This window comes from Bemisia tabaci, chromosome 4 (assembly GCF_918797505.1).
Source record: "Bemisia tabaci chromosome 4, PGI_BMITA_v3".
Lineage (NCBI taxonomy): Eukaryota > Metazoa > Arthropoda > Insecta > Hemiptera > Aleyrodidae > Bemisia > Bemisia tabaci.
The window spans coordinates 39,107,309-39,134,911 of NC_092796.1; the positions used below are offsets into that span (position 1 = coordinate 39,107,309).

At 39.6% G+C, this 27,603-nt stretch overlaps 1 protein-coding gene across 1 annotated transcript; it reads left to right on the forward strand.

The window, feature by feature from the left end:
* The first annotated feature begins 1,738 nt into the window (after positions 1 to 1,738).
* On the forward strand, positions 1,739 to 25,613 carry ninaB (neither inactivation nor afterpotential B). Its single transcript, XM_019043158.2, has 11 exons — positions 1,739 to 2,076; positions 8,140 to 8,560; positions 9,636 to 9,747; positions 12,211 to 12,357; positions 13,424 to 13,568; positions 15,330 to 15,477; positions 16,014 to 16,315; positions 18,690 to 18,866; positions 19,540 to 19,827; positions 23,458 to 23,556; positions 25,349 to 25,613. The coding sequence occupies exons 2-11, from the start codon at positions 8,413 to 8,415 to the stop codon at positions 25,520 to 25,522; spliced, it is 1,740 nt and encodes a 579-aa protein (XP_018898703.2). The 5' UTR covers positions 1,739 to 2,076; positions 8,140 to 8,412; the 3' UTR covers positions 25,523 to 25,613.
* Positions 25,614 to 27,603: the final 1,990 nt, after the last annotated feature.

The window sequence follows — 27,603 nt, forward strand, 5'->3', positions numbered from 1 at the left end:
GTTTCTTCGACTAAAAACGACCCATGAGTTCCATCAGATCAACAGAAATTAGATCCATGCTTCAAGAGTTTATATGATTTTTCAAAGTAAATAATTAATATAAAACAAGTCAAAAGCACGGCCGATAAACGTTTTATTGATCAATAACAATGGATTGATGAAATTTTTCAACTGATTTTTTTTTTTTTTTTTTCGGGCTGAATTTTACCTTCAGAAACCAAATCCAGGAACCTCCTCCAGGAACCGTATGCGAGAGCTTCATTCCGTCCGCAGTTAAATTACCTCGGTTGCTTGGGAGCAATACAGGCTCCGAGATGGAGTTCACTCCAGATTTCATTACGATTAGAGTACCTTTATCAGGGGAAAATACGGACTTGTTGAAATATAGAGCTCTAGACGTCCAAAAGGGCAGCCAACCCTAACTATGACTTATTTTTTGCAATTCATGCAAAAAATAAGTCATACGCGTATGCACTTTCGAAACAACGGGCCGTAAAAATTGCAATGGGGATGTTGCGCATGTGTGAGGAATTTGCAATTTGATTATTGATTCTTATGTAAAAATTCGCGAAAAACACGATGATGCCACTGGTTTTCCCTGAAATCAACTCCCGAGCTCAACAAAAGCTCTCAAGGTTGAGGGCGTAATGGAGGTGATATCCCACGCTATCCTGAGAGTCCACCTCTACATCAAGACAAACTCGCCATGCAAAGACAGGGAGCTAATACATTGACAGGGCTGCCACTTTATTTGGGGGCTCTAAAATTGAAAACACGGCAACCGTACTAATGTATTTGCTCCCTATCTTTGCATGGAGAGTTTGTCTTGATGTGGAGGTGGACTCCCCTGTGGATATCCCCTCCATAACGCCCTCAACGTTGAGAGCTTTTGTTGAGCTTGGGAGCAGTTGATTTCAGGGAAAACCAGTGCTACTATCGTGTTTCTCGCATAATTTTACATAAAAATCAAAAGTCAAATTGCAAAATGCTCACACATGCAACATCTCCCTAATAAATCACTCTGAATAATGTGAATTCCTAGGTTGGCTATCCTTTGGGCCCTAAAAGCTGCATCACCTAACCTCAAAATGACCAGCACGTTCGTGCTCGCCCTATATGTACAGGTACGCTGGCTATGATATGGATTACATTTTGCAAATTGCAAAATGCCACCAACCAAATGCACCAGTGGTTCCTTATTGCAAATTGCAATAAGGAACCACTATCATTGGCTCTCCCATAAAAGCACATATCTGCAAAGGAAAACCAATGACATGTATGATGTTTCTAAAATGGGCCAGAAATAGTGGTTCCTTATTGCAAAATGTAATCCATATATTCAACAGTGTACCTCGTCGCAGGGTGAGAAGCTTCTATTAATATTCACTCGTGTGACACCACCCTCGCGCGGCTGCAACCTTCTTCTTCCCTCAATGAAACGGATTGCGTGCGGGGCACCCCTCCGCCCTCCAATCAGCGGCAATAAAATCGATTAATTGCGGATCCAGTCACCGGTGCGGCGGCACGAGACCCGGCTGGACCGAGACAGGGAAGACTCACAGAGACGAATCACGTTCCCGGGAGCGCGGCGCGGCGTCCTTCAGCATCATCATCCTGTTAGCGGGTAATCGCCGCGCCGCCCCAGAACCGCGCAACCCCCCACGCGGAGCCCCCAAAGATACGCGGTTTTGAGTGCGGTCCGCGCCGCGCCGCGATCGGCCGCAACACCGCTTACGGCTCCAGCTCGCGGGGACCGTCCCATGCCAGTCGCACGCAAAACGCCGATCCCGCAGGCCGAAAATAACCGCTGCTCGACGCCGATGTGCTGCACGCTTGTCCCAGTTCCCTCGTGACTGAACGGAATTTCGCGGTTTTTTTAACTAATTTTAATCAACTCGGATAAATTTAATCTAGCTCAAAGTGTGGTTTCGTCGAAATCACCAACATACTTTAACGTGGTGGGTTTAAAAGTTGTGAGCAGGTACATATAATAAATCGCTGGTTTTTTGCAGAGTTTGAAGTGTTACCTATCACTTTCTGCTCCAGATAAACTTTTGACGGATCCTCGTCCATACGGTGAGTTTTAAAATGAGTATTTATATGTGATTGCCCACAGGAGGAAAGACCTTAGTCCAATTTAGGAGACAAATTTAGTAAAGCTATCTGCGTCGTGTTCTGGTGTCCAAAAAAATAAGCTAGCAGCTATTTAGTTCGTTTTTGTGCAAATAGATGGTGTAAAGGTCCATAGTAAACCAATAATTTTGCACCCTGGACATTGTGATTACTTTTAAAATAAATTTTAACATAACTACGTTGTTTAAAAATAGTTTCAAAACTTGATATCTCCATAGTTGGCGCCATGTTTTGATCAGTGTTTTTAAATTTTTGCAAGACACCCCTCAATGCTCGGGTATCGATGATTATTTTATTTTGAGTTTCGGTAGACTTAGGTAATTTTCCCCTTGAACAGTCATCGATGGTCATGAATCTGTATATTTAATATCCTAAGGCTTCTTTATTAATAAAATATATGTACCGGCGGTAGGCAAGGAAGTTCCTCTGAATTTAAATTTGACCTTTTTTTTGGAAGAAATTGTGGTCGATTCTGATCATAATTTTAAGGTTCCACTTAAGTTTCATCTGCAAGAGAGTGCAAACAAGTTAATTTGAAGGTTCTACGATGTTCTTCGAAAAATCACACGTTAGGTCTGTTGGCCAACGCTGCCATGCTCGGTAAAAAAGGCGTAAGAACATTATTGCCAAATATTTTTCTTCTTCTTCTTCCTCTACGAACGACTAGGACATAGCCCTGTGTGTCAGGGTCAGGTCATCCAGTATCGAGCACAATAAATTATATAAATATTAAAAATCTAAAAACACTAAAAATAAAGGACACGTCAAATTCATAAAAACAGCAATAAAATCTTCTATCGTCCACAGGAGAAGAGAGCCATCTTTGTGCCCATCTGTTAGGCGGACGTCCAAGTAATCTTTTCCCTAAGGCTTGTCCGGTCGTACAAATTTTCACTGAACATCCATTAGGTCAACGTGCTCTGGCCACATCCTTCTAGTCACACTGGTTCACTTGGCTACATCTTGCACCCCAAGAGCATCCCTGATGGACTCGCTGGTCTACCGATCCCAAAGTGTAAAACCCGCTATCTTTCTTAGAACTTTCCTAGAACCAAATGCTCTCTGGCCCGGTAAAATGGGATTTTTCAAGAGAACTTGAGGGTTTATCTATCAAATTTCTAGAACATTTTATTGCAATGCAGTTTAGAGACGTGAAAGGACGTTTTAAAAATAAAGGATTTTGTTAGAAATGTTAAAATGATAATTTTTGTTTGTAGAAAATGAGGAGATTTGGCAAAATCCAAATTTTCAAATGCATTTACCTTAGTACGATATAAGCAGGAAACATAAATGAGTTAAAGTTAAAGTTTCTCCTCATGGACGGCATTTTGCAATCGAGACATGTGAGGATTAATTACGGATTTGGGTGAGCTATTAAACACCTATGTGTAATTATCTGATAAAAACTGCTAGAACTGGAGCATATGGGGTAAACTCGAAAGAAAACAAAAGAGGGGTGTGGAAAGAATCGTACACAGGGCTCTTCAAAATAGTTGCATGTACGGACGCGTTTACCTCGCGAGCTTTGCGGGCAAAGAAAATCAAAACGCCTTCAGTTTCTTAGATATGCAACACGAACATCCTCAAAACACGAATAGTCGCATCCCGGCGCCGGTTGGCCAAAGATCCATCCAACGATCATGATGCGCTGATGGAGGAGGCATTAAGTTATTTTTGCTTGTTGAGGAGATGCAATCTTTTTTTACTTTTTATATGCAAATAATTTGACCAAAAATGTTAGGAACAACCTCAGTTAATTTTATTTTTATTGTATTATTAGGTGATGAGAAGCACTGACGAAATTGTCATTCACGAAACGCAACGGCTAACTTAAGAGGGGGAACGAGTAGAGAGAGCGAGAGATACAGTCAAAGGAGGTAACTGCAGTATAAAAACGTCCGTTTGTTAACATTTTTGTGACACTGTTCATAATTAAAAAGCTTGGAAATTGTATTACAATGCTCAAATGACATGATCAAAAGCCTCCTGATATTGTGTTCTCCCTTATGTTGCGATAATTTTATTGCTTGGGCATTGAAATATTTTAACTTTTCGAATAATCTGTTAGTGAATCTCTGCTTGAGTTAGGTCTCGTAGAAACTTGCAGAACCGCTGGTACATCATTATTCCAGCACACGTGCTATGTAGGAAGTAAAGGTAAATTAATTCGAGGAAGTCGTGCGTCCGTAATCTTTTTCTTTGAGAAAATAAATTTTTTGTTCTATTTAGTGTCTTTCAAAATTTGAGGAGGTTATGATGGCAAATGGCAAGGTTCCGAAAAATTTTGGGTGAGTTGAGAGCTATGTCATTGAGTGCTCTTTAAGGAAGAAAAATATGAACAAACAAATGGTAGAAGAAAATTTGTAACGATGGATTGTTTGGTTCTTGCAGATAGCCCTTGGGTGGAAGTTATATTGTATTGAATCTCCCATGGAAATATCTTGGTGGTAGGGAATCCTCTTAATTTATACTGGGTTTTTGAAAATCACAAAGGTGTCGATGTACACAATTTGTTCCAAAATTATAATAATACGTATGGGAAATCATTTTCGCAATGGCTCCAGTTAGTTTTCCTACATTTCAGTTACTTCATCACATCTCGTTTAAATGTTTATCATACTGCATGTTGGATCGTATATTTTCTTCTCTTTGTGGCAAATGAAATTGTCATGCCTGTTAAAATTTTCGCAGAAAAATGCTGGTAATAGACTGGACCACACGAACATTATCCTGGGAGGGACAAGGGGGAAATCTTCCTCCCTTAAGTTTCAACGTTGACCCTTCTTAATGGACAAATTTTGCAAATTTTGATCAAATGTAGAATATTTTGAGCGATTTTGCCTCCACCCTCCCAAAAACTTTTATTCCCCAAAAGTTTAGCTAAAATTACGCGTACGCCCCTGCTACATCACCGTGTCTTTTTATTTGTTGTAGTTTATATATGAGATTTTTTAAGAGAAAAAAAAAATTGTTATAGTTTAAAAAAAATTCAGACCTTTGCCTCATGAATTTAGTTTTTCGTATGATCTAGCAACATCGGCAGCGTCAAAATTCATCCAGGACATTTCATTTTATGGCGTACGTGACAATCACGGATGGGATGTCCTAATTGTACGAGCCATTACCTTAACTTAAAAAGCAATGAGCTTTAAAGAGGACTCGGGACTTACATAACCCAGATTTCCTGTCAGGCTTTTTTACATATTGGAGCTCAGGATTTGTGTCGCCTATATTTTAGGAAGAATATTTACATTTTGGTGCTCTACTCACAACAACCTGTCTCTCAGTATTTCTTCGGCATCTTTGGATTGAAGTTAATCCAATAAAGAGTTCCTGTACAGAGAGAGTTGAGACAACGCGACTTATGGATGTCACAAACGGGAATAAAGATTACACAAATAGGACATTTTTTGTAATCTTTGATCAACTCATTTCCCGAATTCCTATCTCCGTCCCCTCTCTCATTCCATTTGTTCCTTGCCGCACCCTCAATTTCCTGGTCCATGCCAGTTTATATTCTTTGCAATTTGTGAAAATGTAATCTTTATTCCAGCTTACTGTGACACTGTGAAGGCCTCATAGAGTACATAGAGTCGTAATGTAAATGGGAGAGCTGGCACCATGTTCTGCTCGACGAATTTCGAGCCCGGTGTGCGCCGAGTTCGGGTCGCTTTTTCGATACATTTTCGATCCAAAATGGCGGTGTGGAATACGTGGTAATTCCTATCTCCTTTGTTGTTGTTGTTGTTGTTGTTGTTGTTGTTGTTGTTGTTGTTGTTGTTGTTGTTGTTGTTGTTGTCATCGGATGGCCGGGTACTCGTGTATCGCAAACAATCGATTATGTATCGAAAAATTGACCCGGCGTCACACAGGAGTCTCGGAATTCGGGACATGGAAAATGCTTAAAAGTGGCGCCAGCTCTCCCACTTACATTACGACTCTATGTACACTATGAAAGGTTTGTAATACGGTAACCAAACAGAAATGGATTCGCATTGTCATTACTTTCAGTATAATGGGACTCTAATTCCCTGGACCATACTAAATTTTTTAAAGGGTCTTGCCTTTTTCTCAAAGTAACAGGAATTATGTAATCCTCTGGAATTGTGCTATTTGTTATTTGAAAGGCCTTCCCCCTGAAATGTCTTCTTTTGGCCGCTAAAGTGTTCAGATTACCCTCGAGTGGTTATGTAATAGGTATAAATCGGAAGGAATCGCAAAGCCCCTGAGACGCTCCTGTCGATTCAGGGTGCCTTATTAAGCTCTATTAACTACGGAAGATCAGTGGCGTGGCGTGCTTTGCGATATATCGATTGATCTGCCATTTAAAGCTATGGACAAGGATCGATTATCAGGGTGTTCGCAACGAACACCTTGATAGTCGATTCTTTACCATAGCTTCAAATGAGGAAATATCGATATACATCGAAGCACGCCACACCACCGCGGAAGATGTCTCTTGAAACTTTCAAAGCCACTTCAGACGCAAGGCCAAGGTTTTTGAAAGTGGAGCCCTTTTAATATGCCATAAGGACCGCGTATAGCAGAAAGGAACCACACCGCATCAGCTATTGCCAAATTTAACTGGGCAATTTATTTTTTGCAAGAGAACGTTTGTACGGATTCCTTTGAAAATTTGAAGGAATTTGCTTCATATTGTGCAGAAAGTTTTTTTGAAATTTTCACAAAAATCCGCACGACTGTTATCATGTAAAAATTTAAATTGCCGAATGACATTTGGCAGTAGCCGAAGTGGCTTGGCTCCCTCTTCCTTAACGTGGTCCATATGATCATGATGAATCTTATGCGTCTCGAAATAAATTGTGACAATGATGGCGTAGTACAATTGTGACGTATGACTACGTACTACGCAGATTCTCCAATGAAACACCTATCGGTTGCATCAAATTTGCGACACAAACTATAGATTAATAAACGTTCCTCACGAAATCCTATACGGTAAAAAAGAAAAAAAAATGTTGAATGGGACCTCTCATTTGTAAAATTTAGCGTCGAGTTCGACACTCCAAGAGATCGCTTCCATCCATTTCCAAAGTTTCACCTTTGAACTTTACGCAAGGTTTGTAAAAAGTTTCCTTTTAATGATACTATTATTTTAAAAATCTCCTTGAGCCCTCCTTAATTACAGTGTGAACCATATCGATAGCTGCATTCTAAAACCACGTATCTCTATTGCGATGCTTCAAAATATCTGCTGTTATTTTACTTTTTCAAAGAGAAAGAAGCCATTTATTCAGAATGTTCTGCCGACAGAGAGGAAATATCAAGATAGTTTTCATGAAATTACGTTGACTGGTTTTCCAAAGAGAAAATAAAGTATAACAGGAAGTCTGCGACGATGCAAACAGCGGTACGTGGCTTCGCACTTTGGCCATCGATAAGACACCTGAGGGAAGGGGCTGTCTCAGGAATGATTATAATTTCGGCCGTTGATCTTCGATATAGGCAGACCCAGACTCCTCGAACGGGGGAAGGGGGCGTAAGAGGGGTCCGGTGGGCTTCCACAGAAAATTTTAGAAATATTAAAGCATTTAATATGCAGTCCGAGTCAATTATTTCATGAATAAATACCAAATATAAGCGCCTTTTCTTATTCTCTCCTCCGTTTCTTCCTTTTTTTCTTCCTATTTCCTTTTTCTTACTTATTTTTTCCGGACGGAAGGGGAGAGCATACGCCCCCTTGCCCTCTCCCCCCTGGATCCGCCTACACTGGGAAAAAAACACATTGGATCTAGAGTCCAGACTCTTGAAAACATTGACAAGAAAAAATACTCTTGATTCAATCGGATTTTTGCTTGAATAAAAACGAAATTCGCTTAAATTAAGAGACTTGGTTCTTGAATTAAGCTAGATTCTGATTGAATCAAGAGTACTTTTCTTGTTGATGTTTTTAAGAGTCTGGACTCTAGATCCAATGTGGTTTTTTTTCCAGTGCTATGCAATCCTCAGAGCCACCTGTAACTCGGTTTCCATTTTGCTCAACAGGTGCCTGCCCGATAGAATGCCGATCCTCCCGATGATCCTCGAAGCGCGAAAATCAGCGATGACGAAAGTGTACCGCGGCGGTGGTTCGACGTGAAGATGCTCTCGGCGCGGAAAAAAAGGCGGAGGAGAAGACTGTGGTCGAAGGTGAGGTGCTACATGTTCATCCTCCACATACTGCTGAAGTGAGCCCGCTTCATCTCTCGCGAGTCAATTTCACGATCCGAATCCGATTTCGATTCCGACTCCGACGCGCAATCGAGGATTCGACGCATAATGAAGTCGCTGAGGGATATGTTCGAGCGGATCGAGGTGAAGAACCAGCTGTGCACCGGCGAGGTGCGAGAGGCCAACTGCGACGTCTCCATCTGGATGCGCTCCTGCGAGAAGGAGATCCTCCAGCCCATCGATGGCACCGTCACAGGTCAGTCTGTCAAAACGCCTTCAGTTTTTAGAGTATGCAACACAGACAAACCTCGACGCACGATTAGTTGGGCGTATTCTTTCCAAGTTTCTAGGGAACAAGAAGTCTCCTGGTTTTAAAACCTCTCTTTCAATCGTTGTAAACATTTGCAATTTAAAATTTTATTTTTACAAACTGCTAAAAGTTACAAGATGTGATTCTTTATTTCTAACCATAATACGAATCATATTCATCGTAGAAACGAATATTTATTTTACTCAATTCTTTTAAAACTTCAAGGACTTAGCCCCTTTCTTTTGAATGCAAAAAGTCAAATCAACCAAGAATCAAGAGAAAGGGGCTGAGAAGGCTCCCTTAAGTTGGTTCTCTCTCAGATTCCTCATTGGTGGAATAAGTTCAAAGAAAGAATTTGTATGCGTACTGCTCAGTGAAGTTTATGGAGTTCTGTCGAGGCTTTCCTCAATGGCCTCAATCGTTAATGAAGATGTAGTATGTGTGAGGAATTTGCGATTTGGCTGTCGATTCTTATGTAAAAGTTCGAGAGAAACACGATGGTGCCACTGGTTTTCTCTGAAATCAACTCCCAAGCTCAAAAAAAGCTCTCAACTTGATGCCAAAATGGAGGGGATATCCCACGCTATCCTGAGAGTCCACATCTACATCAAGACAAACTCTCCATGCAAAGATAGGGAGCAAATACATCGACAGGGCTGCCACTTTTGTGGCCACTTTATTTGGGGACTCCAAAACTGAAAACACGGCAACCCTGCTAATGTATTTGTTCCCTATCTTTGCATGGAGAGTTTGTCTTAATGTAGACGTGGACTCTCAGGGTGAGGTGGAATATCCGCTCCATTTTGGCCTCAACTTGAGAGCTTTTTTTGAGCTTGGGAGTTAATTTCAGAAAAACCCAGTGGCACCATCGTGTTTCTCGCGAACTTTCACATAAGAATCAACAGTCAAATCGCAAATTCCTCACACATGCAACATCTCCATTTTACTTTCAAGTAAGTGTGTTCTTATTAAACATTACACTTTTTTTTCTACCGGATCTATCCCGGTGATTTGACTCCAGGTACGGTACCGGAATGGTTGCGAGGTTCGCTGCTGCGGAACGGCCCGGGAAATATGAAGTTTGGAAATATGAAATTCAAGCACCTGTTTGATTGCTCCGCACTTATTCACAGGTGAGGATCATATATTCAGTGGCGAGGCGTGGATGATCGATTATTGATATTTCCCCATTTGAAACTGTGATACAGAATCGCATATTAAGGTGTTAGTTACGAACACCCTGTTTATTGATCATTTTCCATAAGTTTAAATGACAGATCAATCGATATATCGCAAAGTACGCCACACCACTGTTATATATCATATCACATCAATAAGACTGCTCACGGATTTTTTGCCACTAGATTCTCGATGATTAAATCAATTTTTCTAATACCACTGTCTCTATTCATAATACGTCCTGTGAGCCGGAGAATAAGGCAACGGGTCATTAGCTTTTGTGACGAACTTAGTGTTGGAACTCGAGGTGAATGACCTTTAATGACATGCGAGGGTGTATTGTTCGGTATGTCATTGTATCAGCAGCAACACGTTCTTGTTCAAAGATTATAGACTTCCCGACTTATGATTCCAAATTATGTATAAAAGTTAGCAAGTCGTTACAGGTATGCTCAGTTTTAATGGAATTATATTAAAGATGTAGCGACGTTCGGTCGTCCAACACTTTTATTTACTTCGGTATGCAAGGTTATAGGACATTTCGTCAACGATTTTTGTCTGCGCACCTGTTTTTTCCGGTAATTTACGTCCACGCATTTTTTCGCGGTTTTGGTCCCCGTGCCAGTTGAGGCCCAAAGTTAATTGGCCCACATGTAAAAAATAACGACTATTGCTCGCGACGTTTTTGGATGAAAATGTAAAATGTCTTGGAAGAATGAGGGTTTGCTTGTTTTTTTGTTTTGTCTGTTTGGTCCAACGGAGAATAATATATAGTTGAGATTTTTGATAAAAATGGGGGAGCGTCAATTCCATGAGACAAAATTCACTAAAACTCTCTACACCTCTTTGGTGTAACAGGACTTAATTATCTTTCAAGATTTTCTCACCTTGTTATACCTGAACCGGACAAACCTCTATATTTGCCTCAGCTAAAGGCTCTTAGATTTTTCCAGTGTACGATAAGTATCTTGATTTATTTTGCGAGGAAAGATCTGTACTTTTAAAGAATGCCTGTCATTCTTAATACATTCAATTTCGTATGATACTGTGCAACACCTCTGTTGTGAAATAGTTGCTTCAAAATAGTTGCCCGCCCGCCGTTGCCACGGCGGGCGGGCGGCCAGCGCGAAACGCGCACTGGCGCCTACAAACCTAAGTGGATACTTCAAGCATTGTGCAATGCGTGAAGTATCCACTTAGGTTTGTAGGCGCCAGTGAGCCGCTCGCGCTGGCAGCACGCCGCTCCGCTCAGTTAGGCTTTACTCGCATAGTCAGCGTTTTTTAACTCATAATTTAGAAATTTTTGCGCACTCTGCATTGATTATTCTCATTTAAACTGCGATGGGAAAAAATATGTATCAATTTATCAAAGGAGAATAATAATATAATGTGTGTTTTTTAAATATTGGTTGTTCCGTGTCCAATTTAATGATTTCCAAAGCACTTTAACTTTTTCTTTTACATTTTGTGCTTTTATTGTGCTGCATAGCGAGGTGTACGCGCAACCAAACGCTCAAAATTTGACGTAATTGACTCTAAAAGATCGATGTACAAATGGGTTAAAACTAAAGATTGCGTGTTTCTCCGTTTTTCCCCCTCTTTTATTCATTTTTGCAGTTTCTGTCGGCACAACTGCGGCTTATTGATATTAATGTCGCTTGGAAAAGTTTTTACAATATCTGTCACGTTTTAAAAATATAAATGTTTTCAAAATGAAGTAATAATTTTATAAAGAAAAAATTAAAAAAATAAAAAAAGTACCTATACATATATAAAATATACATTACATCAAATATTTTAAGGATAGAAATACAACCAAATATTCACCAATAAAAATTTAAAAAGATGATTCAAAAGGAGAACCAAAGTAATTACATTTCATTTAGAAAATTAGCAACCATAACAACACCTCCTTCTCTCTCAATTTCTCATTTCCATATTGTCAGTATAATTTTACATACCGACTAAAATATAACGCTTGGACCAAGTCACCGTTGCTCATTTTACGTGTGGGCGTAAACTACTTGACAAAAAAGGTGCGCGGACAAAAAATCGTTGACAAAATGTCCTGAAACCGTATGCAGTTCTATTCCGAGCCGAATGAAAGGTTGCATCGTACAAACAGTCCGTGTCTTCAAACAGAGTTTAGGGAGACCACATGCAGACTTGAAAGGTTGAAAACCTCCAATGACAGGGAAAGCTATAGGTATTTTCCATGTAAAATTCTGCATGCTACTTTTTTATGAAGGGTCAGAGGGTAAGAGGTATAAAATATTAAAGGAAAATTCAGGAATTTCGGAGTTGCAAACTATCTGTCATCTAAACGACTATTTGTACTTTGAGTTAATGGTTTTTTTTTTGTTTTTTGTTTGCATATTATGATACAAAAAACTGGAAGTGCTTACTTTTCTGTCTAGATTTTCAATTGCTGATGGTAAAATTACCTACCAAAACAGGTTCCTGCAAACCAAAGCATTCAAGAAAAACAGTTCCGCAAACAGAATCATTGTGACTGAATTTGGCACCAAAGCTGTCCCTGATCCGTGCCATTCAATTTTTAAAAGGTAATTTTTTTTTTATTTTTTAATTTATTTAATATTTTATCATGTGAGAGAGCAGAATACAAGGTGAAGACAATTTTTAAAATAAAAATTTTTAATTTACATGCTAATCATTCACTTTACAAAAATGGAAAATTCAAAAGGTCTATTTTATACTACGCGAAAGGCCGTATTGGAACCGGTGCATAGGCATCGATTTATAGAAAAATGATTTTACTGCATTACTGTACATGCCTGTCATTAAAGGAGACATCTAATTATCACTTCGTGACTTTGTGTCGATCGAGGGCAAAAAATCTCTACACACAACTATGGCATACAACTATTACAACTCCTGAGTATCCAATTTTGCCTAGTTCATCAAACGAAGGCGAAACAGAAGCACGTGATTAAGATCCTCGCGTATCTCATTTGAAGCGGTGGTCAAGAATCGATTAATTAGGTGGTCGTTTCGAGCATCCTGACTATCGATCCTTTTTCATGGGTTTAAATGACAGATCGATCGATATATCGCAAAGCACACCACGCCACTGGTCTGTACTGCCGTGCTAAGGAAAAACATCGTATGAACCTTCAGGCGTTACCAAATTTCTCTTGATAAAACAAGAGTCCCCTGGTAAACTTATGAATATTTTTCTTCCAATTTTTCAGATAATTTTGTTCGTAATTTCACTTAAAGTTCCTGAAAACGAGGAAAAATATTCATGACTTTCCTAAAAAATAAAAATGGTATCGAAGGAAATTTGGCAACTCTGGAATGTTCATACGGCGTTCTTCCTTAGCACGGCAGTGTAGCCATTGATACTTGGCGTTTCAATTAGGACTTTTTACCCCCAAAAAAAAATTGAATGAGGAGATGGCGGCGGTAGGGTATATTTTACTCGGAGATCATTTTAAACTGCCGCGAGGTGGTAAGAGGAAAAACAAGGCAAATTGCTGGTGAAATTGCTGATATAGCGGTTTGATAATTACGGAGGAACACGGATAAGTTGATTGGGTTTGTTGGGGTAGTTTGAGCGGTCTGTATTCTAGATCCGATTAGAGTTGGATATGCTAATCTCGTTTCCAGGGTATCATCCGTGTTCAATCCCTCGGAATGCTGGTCGGACAACGCGCTTGTTTCCATCTACCCGATCGCTGATCAATATTACGCCTTCACCGAGGTCCCTGTCATCCATCGCATCCAGCCTGACACCCTGAAGACGCTCCAGAGGGTGGGTATGAGTTGCTCAGTCATAGGGGGAAACTTAGAGTGACAGACGGAAATTAGCTTACTCTCATATAAGGGCTAATTTTATATCATTTGGCCAAAAAAGAAAAAAATTGAATGAAATTGAACAAATAGATTTTGAGATATGGCTGTACACAGAAAAAGGGCACGCCCGACGGATAGACATACATTTTTTCAAGTATGGTTTTTTTTTGCTAGGCACCTTAAAACGCCTAGAAATGATGAAATTTCAATTTTTTTTTTTTTTTTTTTTTTTTTTTTTTTTTTTTTTTTTTTTTTTTGACTATGACAATACCTCCTCTACCCGCTAGGGGAGCGAGAAAATAAAAACTCTGAGTTCCAATTTGGGGATTAAAAAAATATAAGATTTCTCTGATTCATCAAATGTCATTCTTTTATCGAGGAGATCGATTGATATAATCGATGTTCTACAAACTCATAATCGATAACATACCACGTTTTTTTGAAAAACAAAGCTGATAGACGTATGTCCGGACTACCGAAGTCCTCACGGCAAAAACAAAAAAAAAAGAAAAAAAGAAACAAGAAAAAAACCTCACGAATATTTTTTATACAGGACTCACTATGAGAATCTCATTTCATCTTTCAGACCCTCTATTGCATCGCTAGTTTCTATAGAGGTGCAATGAGATGGTTTGCTTAAAAAAACCCTATTTACACGTTTCTAATCCTTAAATGCCCAAGTCGGGACAAATTGACCCAAGGCTTGCCCCGCGGATTGTATGAGGCCGGTAAATACGAGTTTTGGATACCTACAACGACAAATACATCGTAAAAAAAGAATCAATCAGCTCGAGACTAGAGAGAGAAAAATCGAATGTCATCTAAGTCAAAGACAGGAGAGACTTGTCGAGCCCAGTTGTTAAACTTCTCTCCGAACACGAGCGACACCTCATTGACAGCAGAGCGGAGTATTATGAGTTCACGCCGTGCGCCGTCGCGCCTTCAATTTTGCAGATGCAACACGGACAGTCATCAAGCACGAATAGTTGTATCTCTGCGCCGTCATCAGCGCTCGTTCTATTCTTTGCTCTGCTTCCAGATTGTAGTAGTACCGTTTGTCTTGTTAGTGAGAAAGCGCCAGTATGTTATCAAAAGGTGGAACTAACAAAAAAAATATTTGCTTGCCTAATACCGTTGATAAGGCTCAAAAACTATAAAATTAATCAATGTAATGAATTGCGGGTCAGTTTGACCCAAATTTGGACTCAGCGTATAAAAAAATCTTGAACATCTTGGGGTTAATTTGAATTTTTTGCGGCAATTTACAATCCACGGACCTTAAATTCAGTTTTAGTTCGTCCCTCGAAAAATGTTCAGTATCCGAGCGAAATTTTTTTCTTCTTTTTTTTTCAATGAAATTGAATTTTCCGTGTAACATACCTTTCGTAAATATGTAACTCTGCTTGTCGGATTTTACTCTCTTCTTTTCTCTTTGGAAATTATTACTTTCTGAGTTGAGTCCTTTCTGGAGCAAAGCATTCAATGAAATAATTTTTTCGGCATTTGAGAAGAAAAGGTCTCAAGTTATATGATCTCGTAGGTATTTAATCCAGATATCAAGTTTAATTATTGGGGGGGGGGGGGGGGGGGGCAGACTTGAGAAAAAAAAGAGGAGTTGAAAAAGGGAAAAATCCATGACGCGTGAGTAGAAATAAACAATGTACATCATGCTTAAAATATTGTAATACTAATGGAATCTTTGATTATACCTCTTCCACAGATCAATGTCAGTAATTATATCAACATCGTGAATCATACATCGCACCCTCACATAGATAAAGATGGCACCGTTTACAATCTTGGAATGACTTTACAACCTGCAGGACCTCGATATATCATCATACAATTTCCAAGAACGAGCTCAAAATGTAAGAAACACACTTTTACAAGTAGCGGTACAAGTAGTAAACGTACAAAGAAGCAAACATAAAACGCCTTCAGAGAGTTGAGTATGTAATGAGCTGGAATCAGCACGCACAACATATTCGTAACAACAATTGCTGCAGACGCAGCAGAAGGCGAATTGTTCAGTTAAAAAAAAAAGAGAATGAGATTTGCATGTAACGAGATGGCATGTATTTGATGGACATGAATCGAACGAAAAATAAAAACGTGAACCGATGGGAAAATAAATAAAAAAGCCGATCAAAATCAGTAGAAAACTTGCATTTAAAATGAAAATTTCAAACCGCGCTATCTCGTAATTAGGATCAGCCAAGATTTTGATTTTGAGCCACACGTAGGTACCATAGACGGAGACGCACCCCCTTGCAAACCGTTTTTGGGGTACATTTTCGTCGCAATTGTTTTGCTTTAAGACCACTATGCCGAGTCGCGCAGTCATGCAGACTAGGGTTAATGAGGCAGATTTGAGCTTCGTACTAAAATGTGCTTCTTTTTCCAGATGATGATAATAACAACAACATCACTCAAGAGGACGACTCGAACAACCTGTGGAAGGACAAGCGGCGGAAGGATGCGTCAGGGACGGGCGAGGACCGGAGCGCCTTTGAGGAAGCTCGGATCGTGGGGTCGGTCCCTGTCCGCTGGACGCTCTACCCCTCGTACATGCACAGCTTTGGCATGACCCAAAACTACTTCATCATCGTCGAGCAGCCCATCTGCGTCTCCGCCGTCAAAGCCGCTGCCTGCATCATCGCCAATGACCCGGTCGTCAAAACCTTCAAGTGGTTTGAGAAAGAAAAGGTAAAATTCGTCGCTGGTAAACATGAGTACATTGAAGTCACTTTTTGACGGTGAAAAGAGTCCCTTTATACTGAGAGTAAAGACAATGCGAATCGATTTCTGATTGGTTCCCGTATTTTAGGCCTTCACAGTGTCACAAAAGGGAATAAATGGACGGAGGTAAACAGAAAGGAACCATTCCACATCGGGATCGAACCGAGAAAAAGAGGTTTAAAGTTTGGCTCCTGCATAAGACTCAATGTGAAAGATAAACTTCAAATTTAAGTTCTGCAAAATTTGCTCCAACAAAAACTTTGAATTTTTGGCGATAGATAGTAGAGTAGTGGTTGAGTTCAAAACCACTCATAACTCAATTTTTTCCAAAATGTGGGTTGGTTCCTTTCTGCTTAACTCAGTCCAAATATTGCAGTTTCACCGATTGTAAAGATTATAATCCGGAATGGACCGGGGAATCGGGGGCACGGCAAGGAACAAATGGACGTATTTCTGTCAAACGGAACTAAAGCGCCAATTTGAGTTCCTTTTGAGGAATTTAGAATGCCGGATAGCGCGTTCTGTCAAACGGAACTAAGCGCCACGGAAAAACATTGCGAGTATAGGACGGAATGAGCCCGACGCCCGATTCCGCCGCCAATCCAAGCCCCCCCCCCCCCCCCCTCTACCTTTCTCCTACGATGGCGCTTAGTTCCGTTTGACAGAAATACGTCTAAATGGAATGAAAGAGGGAACGGAGACGGGAATTCGGGAATGGGTTGATCAAAGATGACAAAAAACGGCCGATTTGTGCAATATTTCTTCCCGTTTGAGACATCCATAAGCCGCGTGGTCTCAACTCTCTCTATAAAAGGACTCTAGGTGAGACCACCAGACCACGCGCCTCGGTCTGCAACGTTGCAGACTTCCTGTCATACTTTATTTTTTAAATAGAAAACCACCCAACGTCAATTCTTGAAAACTTCTCTGTTTCATCTCCTCTGTTCGAGAAAAACTCTATGAAAACTTCAAAGGATGATACTGGTTTGTTTTCCATTAAAAAAAAAAGAAAAAAAGAAAAAAAAAAAAAAAAAATTGGGATCGGTGATTTTCAAACATCGCAAACGAGACACGTGGTCTGGTAGTTTCATCGTTGTTTTATACCGCTCCAAAGAAAAAATTAGAGTCCGCGTGACCACCAGTTCAATCCAGGCTTCCTTTTCAGCCAATCAGACATCCGATGATCACTTTTTCATTTCTTAAGGAACAGAACATGGGAAATCGGTACTATTTGTTTTTTTCGAATTCAGTCAATTTTTCGGCCAAAATATATTTTCCACCGGCTCTTCGAGGATTTGGCTTTTCTCTGTCATTCTATCAAACACGTCAGATCGACACTATAAGCGAAGAGGAGGACGCCCCACAATATTAATACTATACGTAAAAAAGAAAACGATAGAGTAAAATACCCACTTACTAAAAATAACAGTAGGTCTTGTGTTTCGTTTAATTGACTTTATCGATGCTTATGCATGAGCAAGCATTGTTTGCACTAATTGCTTTCAACACTTTCTTCGGTGTACCTTTAATCCGATTTAAAGGGGTGGATTCTACGCAGCATTGCCAGTTCTTAGGTGAACTCCCTTACTTTCATCTTTTCTGAGGGGAAAATCGAGTTTTCTCTGGAAATATGGTGACTCCGATTTCATGGGCTCTCGTGACGAGACACAGCGATAGTTTCTAGGCCACGGCTGGAATGGATACCTTATAAGCTAGTGACCTTCCGTTACTTTCATTTTCAATGGCACGCGTAGTTCCAGGACATGCATTTCACCCTACATTCTCCCTAAAAATTGAACTCAGGGGCGTTTTCCTCGTGTCAGTTAGAGAAACACGGTTTCCTCGATAGGAATTTTAAAATGACAAAAAGAGAAAAAATAAATATTGTGAATAGAATTTTTTTTTTTTTCGACTCAAACTATCCCTGGGGGATACACTTGTCGTCTCTTAAGTCCCTTCCCCCTCAGTCCCTAATCAAGGAATTATTTAGAATGTATAAACATGAAGAGGTGAAAACGACAAGGATGTTTACTTCGATTGCATTGCAACGTTTAAGATAATCACCAAGCAACTATTTGTCTATAGTTGTTTAAAAAAGGAACTATGAAGATAAAGAGGGAAAAGCTGTCGAGGTGAAAATTTGGCTGGGATCAATCACTTACCTTACCTACTAACGATCACTGGTATACCACGTACAAATTGTCCTGAAGTCATCCTCGTGATGTACCTATCAGCTTTCATGAGTGCCAACAGAAAATGAGTTAGATGATAGATCGCGCAAATACCTAATGGTCCGAAAGAAATAGTTTTAATTTCGAATGACCTCTCCGATTTGTTCCAGACAATGTTCTACGTTATTTCGCGAGCCACAGGAAAGTTAGTGAGGAGTTTCTCAGCGGAGGCCTTTTTCTATTTGCACATTATCAACCAGTATGAAGATCAAGGCCACATTGTCATTGATATTTGCTGCTACAAAAACCCCTCCATGCTTGACTGCATGTATTTCGATGCCTTGAAGGTAGGTGAACCTAACATGACATATTTCAGTGTCGTATCAATTAGTAGCATGTATAATTAACTCCTCGCCCAAGTAGTATAGTTCAATTTTTCGATTCAGTACTTTACCATAAAGTTCATACTGTAGGTCATTCGGTCAATAAATAATGCCGATTTGAGAAAATCCTTAAAATAAGTTTCATGCGTCACAAAGATAGGCGATATGCAATGCAATGAAAAATTGCATCTTAATTTAATTTTATTGCAATTAATTCCGATGAGAGAGTTCATTCAACCAAAGAATAGGTAACATACCCAACGCACCGATGCTATGGTAATAATAATTACCGTGTAGGTAATTGCAATTTATGGATTGCCTGTATTACCTGTAAAGAAATCAGAAACACAAGCTATCGATTAATATTAAGTTATAATATTAATTCTGATTAAGTTTCCGATTTAAAAAAGAGTAAAAACTCACTCGCAATTTTTAAATTATTATTTTCGAAAATTTAAAATTATTTTTAATTTTTACGTTGCAAGTGAGTTTTCATTATTTTTATATTGAATTTTTTTGTGCGGCTTCCGCTCCGATCCTGTAAATTCGGAACGTAACTTTGAAAATTTCAAAAACCAATACGAATACAATGAAATTCAATTACCACATGGCATTCTGTACCTACTTCTAATTTCAGAATGCATCCTCCAATCCGAACTACGCCAAAATGTTTCGAGGAAGACCGCTCCGGTACATTTTACCGATGGGAAAGATTCCTAATAACAAGAACACCAACCTAGTAAAACTGCCAACCGCCAGAGCTACGGCCTTCCAACAATCGAAAAGCACGGTATCGTTGTTCCCAGAGCTCCTCAGTAACATAGGCTGTGAAACCCCGCGTATCAACTACGATCGCTGCGGTGGAAAAAAATACCGGTATTTTTACGCCATTTCCTCGGACGTTGACTTGGAAAACCCCGGAACGGTAAGGACCTTTGAGTCGTTGTTGACGTGCATTCAATGGAGCTCTTGCATGTGTGAGGGAATGAAGATGTTGCATGTGTGAGGAATTTGCGATTTCACTATTGATTCTTATGTCAGCATAGCATGCGATAGATGCTTCACGATTCTCATTATAACGCCTGGATGCAACTATTCGAACTCTATGGATGTCCGTGTTGCATACGGACAGAATTGAAGGCGTTTTGACTGTCTGTGCACACACCGCATCACCTGCGATTTAGCGAGCAGCACTGTGAGGGTCCAAACAGACAGAGCGCTTTCAATAGAGATGTTGCAAGTGTGAGGTTTTTGCGATTTGACTATTGATTCTCATGTAAAAGTTTGCGAGAAACACGATGGTGCCACTGATTTTCTCTGAAATCAACTCCCAAGCTCAAAAAAAGCTCTCAAGTCGAGGCAAAAATGGAGGGGATATCCCACGCTATCCTGAGAGTCCACCTCTACATCAAGACAAACTCTTCATGCAAAGATAGGGAGCAAATACATTGACAGGGCTAACACTTTATTTGGGGACTCTGAAACTGAAAACACGGCAACCCTGCTAATGTATTTGCTCCCTATCTTTGCATGGAGAGTTCGTCTTGATGTAGAGGTGGACTCTCAGGATAGCGTGGGATATCCCCTCAATTTTGGCCTCAACTTGAGAGCCTTGATGTTGAGCTTGGAAGTTGATTTCAGAGAAAACCACTGGCATCATCGTGTTCCTCGCGAACTTTTACATAAGAATCAATAGTCAAATCGCAAATTCTTCACACATGCAACATATTATCTCCATTGCGCTTTGAGTACCTTTTCTCACGTAATATTTCGCGAGAAATACGGTGGTGCCACTAATTTTTTCTGAGATCAACTCCAAAGTTTAAAAGAAGAGACCCCTTAAAGTTAAGGCCGTATTGGAGGGGATATCCCACTTCATCATGAGAGTCCACCTCTGTATAAATGCAAACTCACCATACAAAGATGGTTGCGACAGGAATGCCCCTTTTTTTACCTTTTTGGAGATGCATAGGATTGCGAGAATTTTTCGGGTATTGAAAACTCACACGTTTCCGCGAATATTCAATATTCAACGAGGAATCGTTCATCTGGCAAACTTGGTAGTTTGTGGTAGATAACTATATCAATGAGGACTGTTCATTCCCTCCTTACTTACGGGCATGTCTCTCTTCGATGGATATAGCCCTCGCAGCACGAATGGTCTAGAGAGCTTTCTTAAACTTTTAAAAAGTGAACTAGGGCCTGTGGCAGCTATGCGGCCACAAACCATTAAAAAAAACTACACGTAAAAAATCGTAGAACAACAATGTTCAAGTTGTTTAAGAGATAAATGAATTCAAAACCCGACGAGTGCACTCAAAAGAAAGCGTATATTTATCTCTGATTGGAACGTTATGCTCCACTTTTATGTTTTAGTTTTAATAAATGTTTTTAAAAAGCCACTCACAGTTTTTCTGAAAAGTATATCCGTAAATTTACCTCGATGATCTCAAATAAAAATATCGAACATTTTGACGCGATATTTTCGTTCGTTCTATCTTCTTTTAATATAACCAAAAAAAAATAATTAAATATCATCCGAGTATCTGAAATCGTTGTATTGAGGATACATATTTTCCCTATAATGATGGTAAAAACTGGAGCAGAAAATCAAGAATGATGACACGCAGCAGCATTCCTACAATCTTGTCGGCGCTAATATGCGGTTCACGCCAACTGACTGACTGCACTGCGTTTGGCGTAATGCGAGAAGTATTCATGCAGTCTTGTAGGCGCTAATATGGGCTTGAAGCCGACCGCAATATTTGGAGCAATGCGTGAGGTATTCCTACAATCTTACAGGCGCTAATATATACGTTTAAAGCCGGCCGCACTGTGTTTGGCGCGATTATTCGAACTCTAGTTAGAATAATCGCGACATCGAATATAGAGCTTAAAAGACCTATGTTGTGTTTCAACGCCGTATGAACATTCCAACGTTGCCTCGATTCTCCGATTACATTTTTTCCGAGAAAAATTAGGAAAGTTCTTTAAACCCACGACCATTATTCAATATTTTCACTTTAATTATCATCAAAAGGTAAGACATCGATGACTTGTCAACAAACTAACCTAAAGTAGCGTTAACATAAAAATGCGATTATTTTTCGACTGTTTCCTGATTTGCCAAACTTTTACCTAAAATTAACCTCATATTAAATTCGCGCATTCTTGTAGCAGATATGAAGGTTTCTATTCACGCAATCCTTGTGTCTTTTTCGCGCAATCGTCGTATATTTTCTTAAACCTTTCGCGCAAATCTGGGTTACCGACAAAAATAGGGGGCGAATACATTAGCAGGGTTGCCGTCTTTTCAGTTTTGGAGTTCCGAAACAAATTGGCAATCCTGTTAATGTATTCCCTCTCTATCTATGCATGAAGAGTTTGTCTTGAGAGGTTGACTCTCGTGATAGCGTGGGATATCAACTCAATTACAGCCTCAACTTTGAGAGCATTTTTTGAGCTTCGGAGTTGATTTCAGAGAAAACCAGTGGCACCATCGTGTTTCTCGCTAAATTTTACATAGGAATCAGTGCTCAAATTGCAAATTCCTGACACATGCAAGAGCCCCATATTATTTCAAGGAAATAAGGATGGAAAAAATTCATTGAAAATTCTAAGATATTACGTTCACTTGTTACAAAGTCAGACAAGATGCGGCTTAAAATGTAGGGGGGAGGGGGAGTAAGATAACTGTATCACTGCTCATCTAGAGGGGTAAATTTTGCATAATTTGACGCAAAACACACGGGAAAATTCAAAAAATTGACCCCGCGGCAGGAGCTCAAAGTTTGAGGACGAAAAACGGGAAAATCGAGAAAACCACGGTTTAGGTATACAAGCGGTGTTGCCGCATAGAGAAAAAAAGGAGGTGTTTGCATTTCGGGCATCTTGGAATTTTTTGATGACTTGATGACGTAGGTGGGTACAGCGACGTCCCCTTCACGCTAAACGTCGCTGTACCCACCTACGTCATCAAGTCATCAAAAAATTCCAAGATGCCCGAAATGCAAACACCTTCTTTTTTTCTCTATGGTGTTGCCGGTCTTAGGGACTTGTTAATAGCACTAATAATGGGAATTATGGAACGATATGATGGGTTTTTACCTTATGACACATGTTGACTGGCTTCGTCATAATTTCAGAAGCCGATATCGGTCGATAACATGTGAGAACGAGTGCCTCAATTATAGCGTTGCAAAATCTCCATTCATATTTTTTTATTTTGCCGTAAAACCGCAACCGCAACTTAAAAATTGGCATGAAAGTGCATGCCTCTTTAGTAAAGCTTTTCAAGGCCGATGCCAATAATATCTGAGCCCATACTGGATGACCCAAAAGTCCAAGGACAGGACACCCCTGAAACTTTTGAACAATTTGAAATTTTGTTAGTGCTCCTGTGTCAAAGCAAACTACTTTTTTTGGTCCGCCAAAATTTTTATCTTCAAAAGTTACAGGGGTGTTCTACGAATTTTGGGTCGCCCTGTATATAACGCCCGAAAAATGTGTAAATCCTTAATACGTAAAATTAATATACTTGATTTGCTTGTTACAGTTGATCAAAGTAGACACAGTAAATCGAACGAGAAAGCTGTGGTGCGAGCCTAATGTATATCCAAGTGAACCTGTATTTGTGGCAGCCCCAAATGCCAGGGTAAGAGCAATATTTATTTTGTGATTTCGAGATATTTATTCAAAATTTAGAGAGTTTTCTTAATTAAAGCACGTGTGCAGTTAAGAAAGTAGACTTGATGAGGTACGTTTTATATTCCCTCCTCAGAAATTATCTGACAGAGATGGACAGCTCTGGTGCGTGGGGACAGGCTTTAACTCTCTCTGGTGCTGAAAAGTGAACGATATTTAAAGGGTTTGGCGAATTATAGGATATTGTTCATCAAGATTTTTGCGGATTTGCCTCAATCTGCAGCTCCTTTCTTGGAGATTTAGTTGAAATAACACTTCCGGTATTAATTAATTTCAATCTCTGATAGACTAAGGTGAGGTTGGGTAACTGGGCAGGAGTTCGGAGAAAAATGTCAAAATTTCAACTTCATGATTTTTTTCCCATCATTATATTGACAGTGGAGGCTACTTTTAAATTTTTTTTAGTAAGTACAACACCTTGTCTAAATGTAGGAAGAGTCAAAAGTCGAATTTCATCTTTCAATTTTTTCCCACAAATTTTCAAAAATTTCCCGTTTTTTTCACCCAGTTACCCAACGTCGTGGGGTAACTGGACTACCCCCCCTTAATTTTTGAGGGGAGCATTATTTTTAATTCTCATTGGCCAGAAAGTGATGTCCTGTTCATGAAGGTTTAAGAAAATGTCATTTGAATGTATATAAACATGTTTAAGTGGTTAAGAATGATGTCGTAACAGTTAGCGGCAAAAAAACCCTCAAATCTGAGAATTGAATAACGGTAAAAAAAAAATTGTTTCCTCGTAGATAAATGCTTAGAACTTTCTGTATTACTACTTATAAAGTAGTATTGTATACCAGAACACTGTTTGGCCACTTTTAGTGAGATTAAGCATGATACATTTTTAAAAAATGAAAAAAATTAAGCCGCAAGGCTGATCTGGGATAGAGTCAGGCGCCAAAAAGTTCCCTTAATTTTTAAGGGGGGCATTATTTGTAATTCTCATTGGCCAGAAAAGAATGTCCTTCTCATGAGGGTTTCAGAGAATTTCATTTGAATTTATATAACCATGTTTAAGTCGTTAAAAGTGATGTCATAACAGTTAGCGGCAAAAATGTAATTAAGTAATGCTTAAGTTATGCTATAATTGACTTAAGTTAGAAGTTTAGTGTGCTGGGAACCCTGATTATTGGTCTTTGGCACTTAAAAGTCCACAATAGTCAATTAGTTTTGACATTTTCAGAAGTGAACAAACACCGAAGCACAGCAACCTTGCAATGGGTAACTGGGCAGGTGCCACCACTGCCACCTGCCCAGTTACCTTGGAGTGGGTGCCCAGTTACCCCACAAAGGGAAAATTTTCAAGGTAACTGGGCATCAACCCTTTGCAGCCAGTATTTTCATCCAATTACGTTGTAATTACTCACGCATTACACAAATACATCATACATGAAGAAGAATTGTCAAAGTTGAATAAAATACTTGCTGGGAGTGAGATATGAGGCTCTTTTCGGGACCACCTCCGGCGTTGTTTTGAAAAAAAAGCTGTCCAATTTTCGGCACTTCACCATTCACCATAAAATTTTTTTTTGAAGTTATGTTTACATGTTCTAGATGGTTTACGTCATAATGAAGGTATGCCAACAGTGAAAACAATTATTGCACTAATCTGGTAGAAATACAGAGGGTACTGCCCAGTTACCCCACCGCCCAGTTACCCAACCTCACCTTATTTCAATAAAACATCACTAAGTACTTATGTATGGATCGCTCAATGAATCACTTGTTTTCCTTTTTGATTACAGAGAGAAGATGATGGAGTGGTTCTTTCAGCGCTGGTTTGGGGAGGCCAATACGTGAATAAAGTTGCTCTCCTTATCCTAGATGCTACAACTTGGACAGAAATAGCCAGATCAGAGTTTATAACTCACGGGCCTGTACCAAAGTGTTTACATGGCTGGTTCATTCCGAGCCAATGACTTACCTCCTACATTTAAGTGACTGATGATTGTACAAAATTGAAATGTAGAGACAGAATATAATTATAAGGACTTTTTTGAATACTGAAAATTCCAAGTCTCTTCATTTTTAAGATATGAAATTCACATCCAAAGGTGAAACCACCAAACATTGATTCTTAATTTCAGCCTTTGAAAACTTCTGCTAATGTGCTAATTCTTCAAGAGAACAAGCTGCTATATATTTTCGCACAAAATTATCAAAGAATATTCTTGCCTAAACGAGGCAAAATCAAGAGAAATTTTAAGCATAAAAGATGATCGGGTCATCTTTAAAAAGATGAAATGTAAGTAATATCCTAGGTTCGCAGAGATATTCAGGATACAGCCAATCGGTGGATACAACTTAATTAACTTCGGTGTGGGGTTTGGTTGCGTCTCCAAATTTGAAGGCGAACTAGTGGCGATTTCGTTTCGAAGACGCGGCGCTCTAACTGACATACATATATACTGAATGTATGATCACCGTCGTCCTTATTCCTCGATAAAGCATGCTTTATAGTTCAAGGATGAAAACTTTACTTCCGTATCAAGGAAAAACCCCGTATGAAATTTTGGGCGTTGTCAAATTTACGTTGAAAAATATAGATTTTCTGAAGAAATTTTGTACACTTGACTTTAACTTATGATGTATTTCGCAATTTGAAAATTGTATTTCTCTTTAAAATTAAACTTTTCGAGAGACATTTGGCAACGTTCACATGTACATATTGCGCTTTTCCTTAGCATGGCTGTGCGAGACTGTCTACGAATTGATAATTCTCGAATGTAAGTAATATAGATCCTTCGGGATCATGAGAGAGGCTAGGTTATTTTGCTAGGGGGTTTGGCACCCCACCAACGGGGGGTATTCCCAGTTCAGAGGGGGGGGGGGTGCGAGGACCTCTCCGAGAAATAACTAAAATTTTAACTCTACTTAGACACAATTTTGAGGCTTCCGTGACGCAAATTTTAGAAAATACTACGTGAATGAGCACGGGGTTTTCATTTAAAACTCTAGGTACATCAGAAGATAAACATATCATCGACGAGGGTTTTTCCACTATCTAGAATTTCCGGGGAGGGATGGGGTACTATTTTCAATTCTGCGGGAGGGGGGGGGGGGCAGGCCCTCCCTAGCTACGCCCATGCTCGGGATTCGTAAAGACTCCCCAAATAGGTATACTTTAGTGGAGACATTCAGAATTACAGCCAATCGCTGGATGCAACTTAATTAACTTCGGTGTGGGATTAGGTTGCGTCGCCAAATTTGAAGGCGAACTAGCGACAGTTTTGTTTCAAGGCGACCAGACACGGTGTAAGTACGTATCATTTCCATCATCCTTACATCGCGATGAGGAGAATTTGTAGTTTGAAGTGGTAGGTAAGTAGGAAAACTAGTCTACCTTGCTAATATAAGGAATGACGCTGTGGGCAACTTCGTCTATTGCCAACTTTCCTTTCATAAACCACAGATTTTTTAGAGAAAGGATGTGTCTCTCTAAGGGGTTTTGGGCCCCAGCTTGCATCAAAACTTAAAATAGCTTAGAACAACGTCATGCATGCCCATATTAACTCTCGATCGTCTATCCAATGAAAAGACGTCTTCGTTCGAAGTATTCATGAAAGGTTTTCACCTGATCGAGTGATCGACCGGCGGCCGAAAGTGAGGAAGTTTTATGATTTTCTCGAGAAATCGCTCTTTTTTCAGTCATAAAACTGATTGTTCAGGAGTGAGAGAAAGCGACTGCCACTTTCTCATTTGAATATATTGTAATGGATTTACCAAAGAGTAACATACTAAAATATGAAGGTGGCATGGTCCTTTTCGCTGACACTTAAAAGTGACCTTTTGCCACTTCACAATCGTATAAACTCGTATTTGAGGGACTAATCATTGTGGGGCTTGGAGAACAAAGCGCATTAGTGCAGTTTTTGCAATTTCCAGAAATATGAGTTTGAAGTTCCATTAGGTATTATTTATATCTTAATGATGGAGAGAATGTTTCTGATGCTTAAAAATTGGAATTTGGGAGCAAATTGTTCACTGTGTATGCATTAGG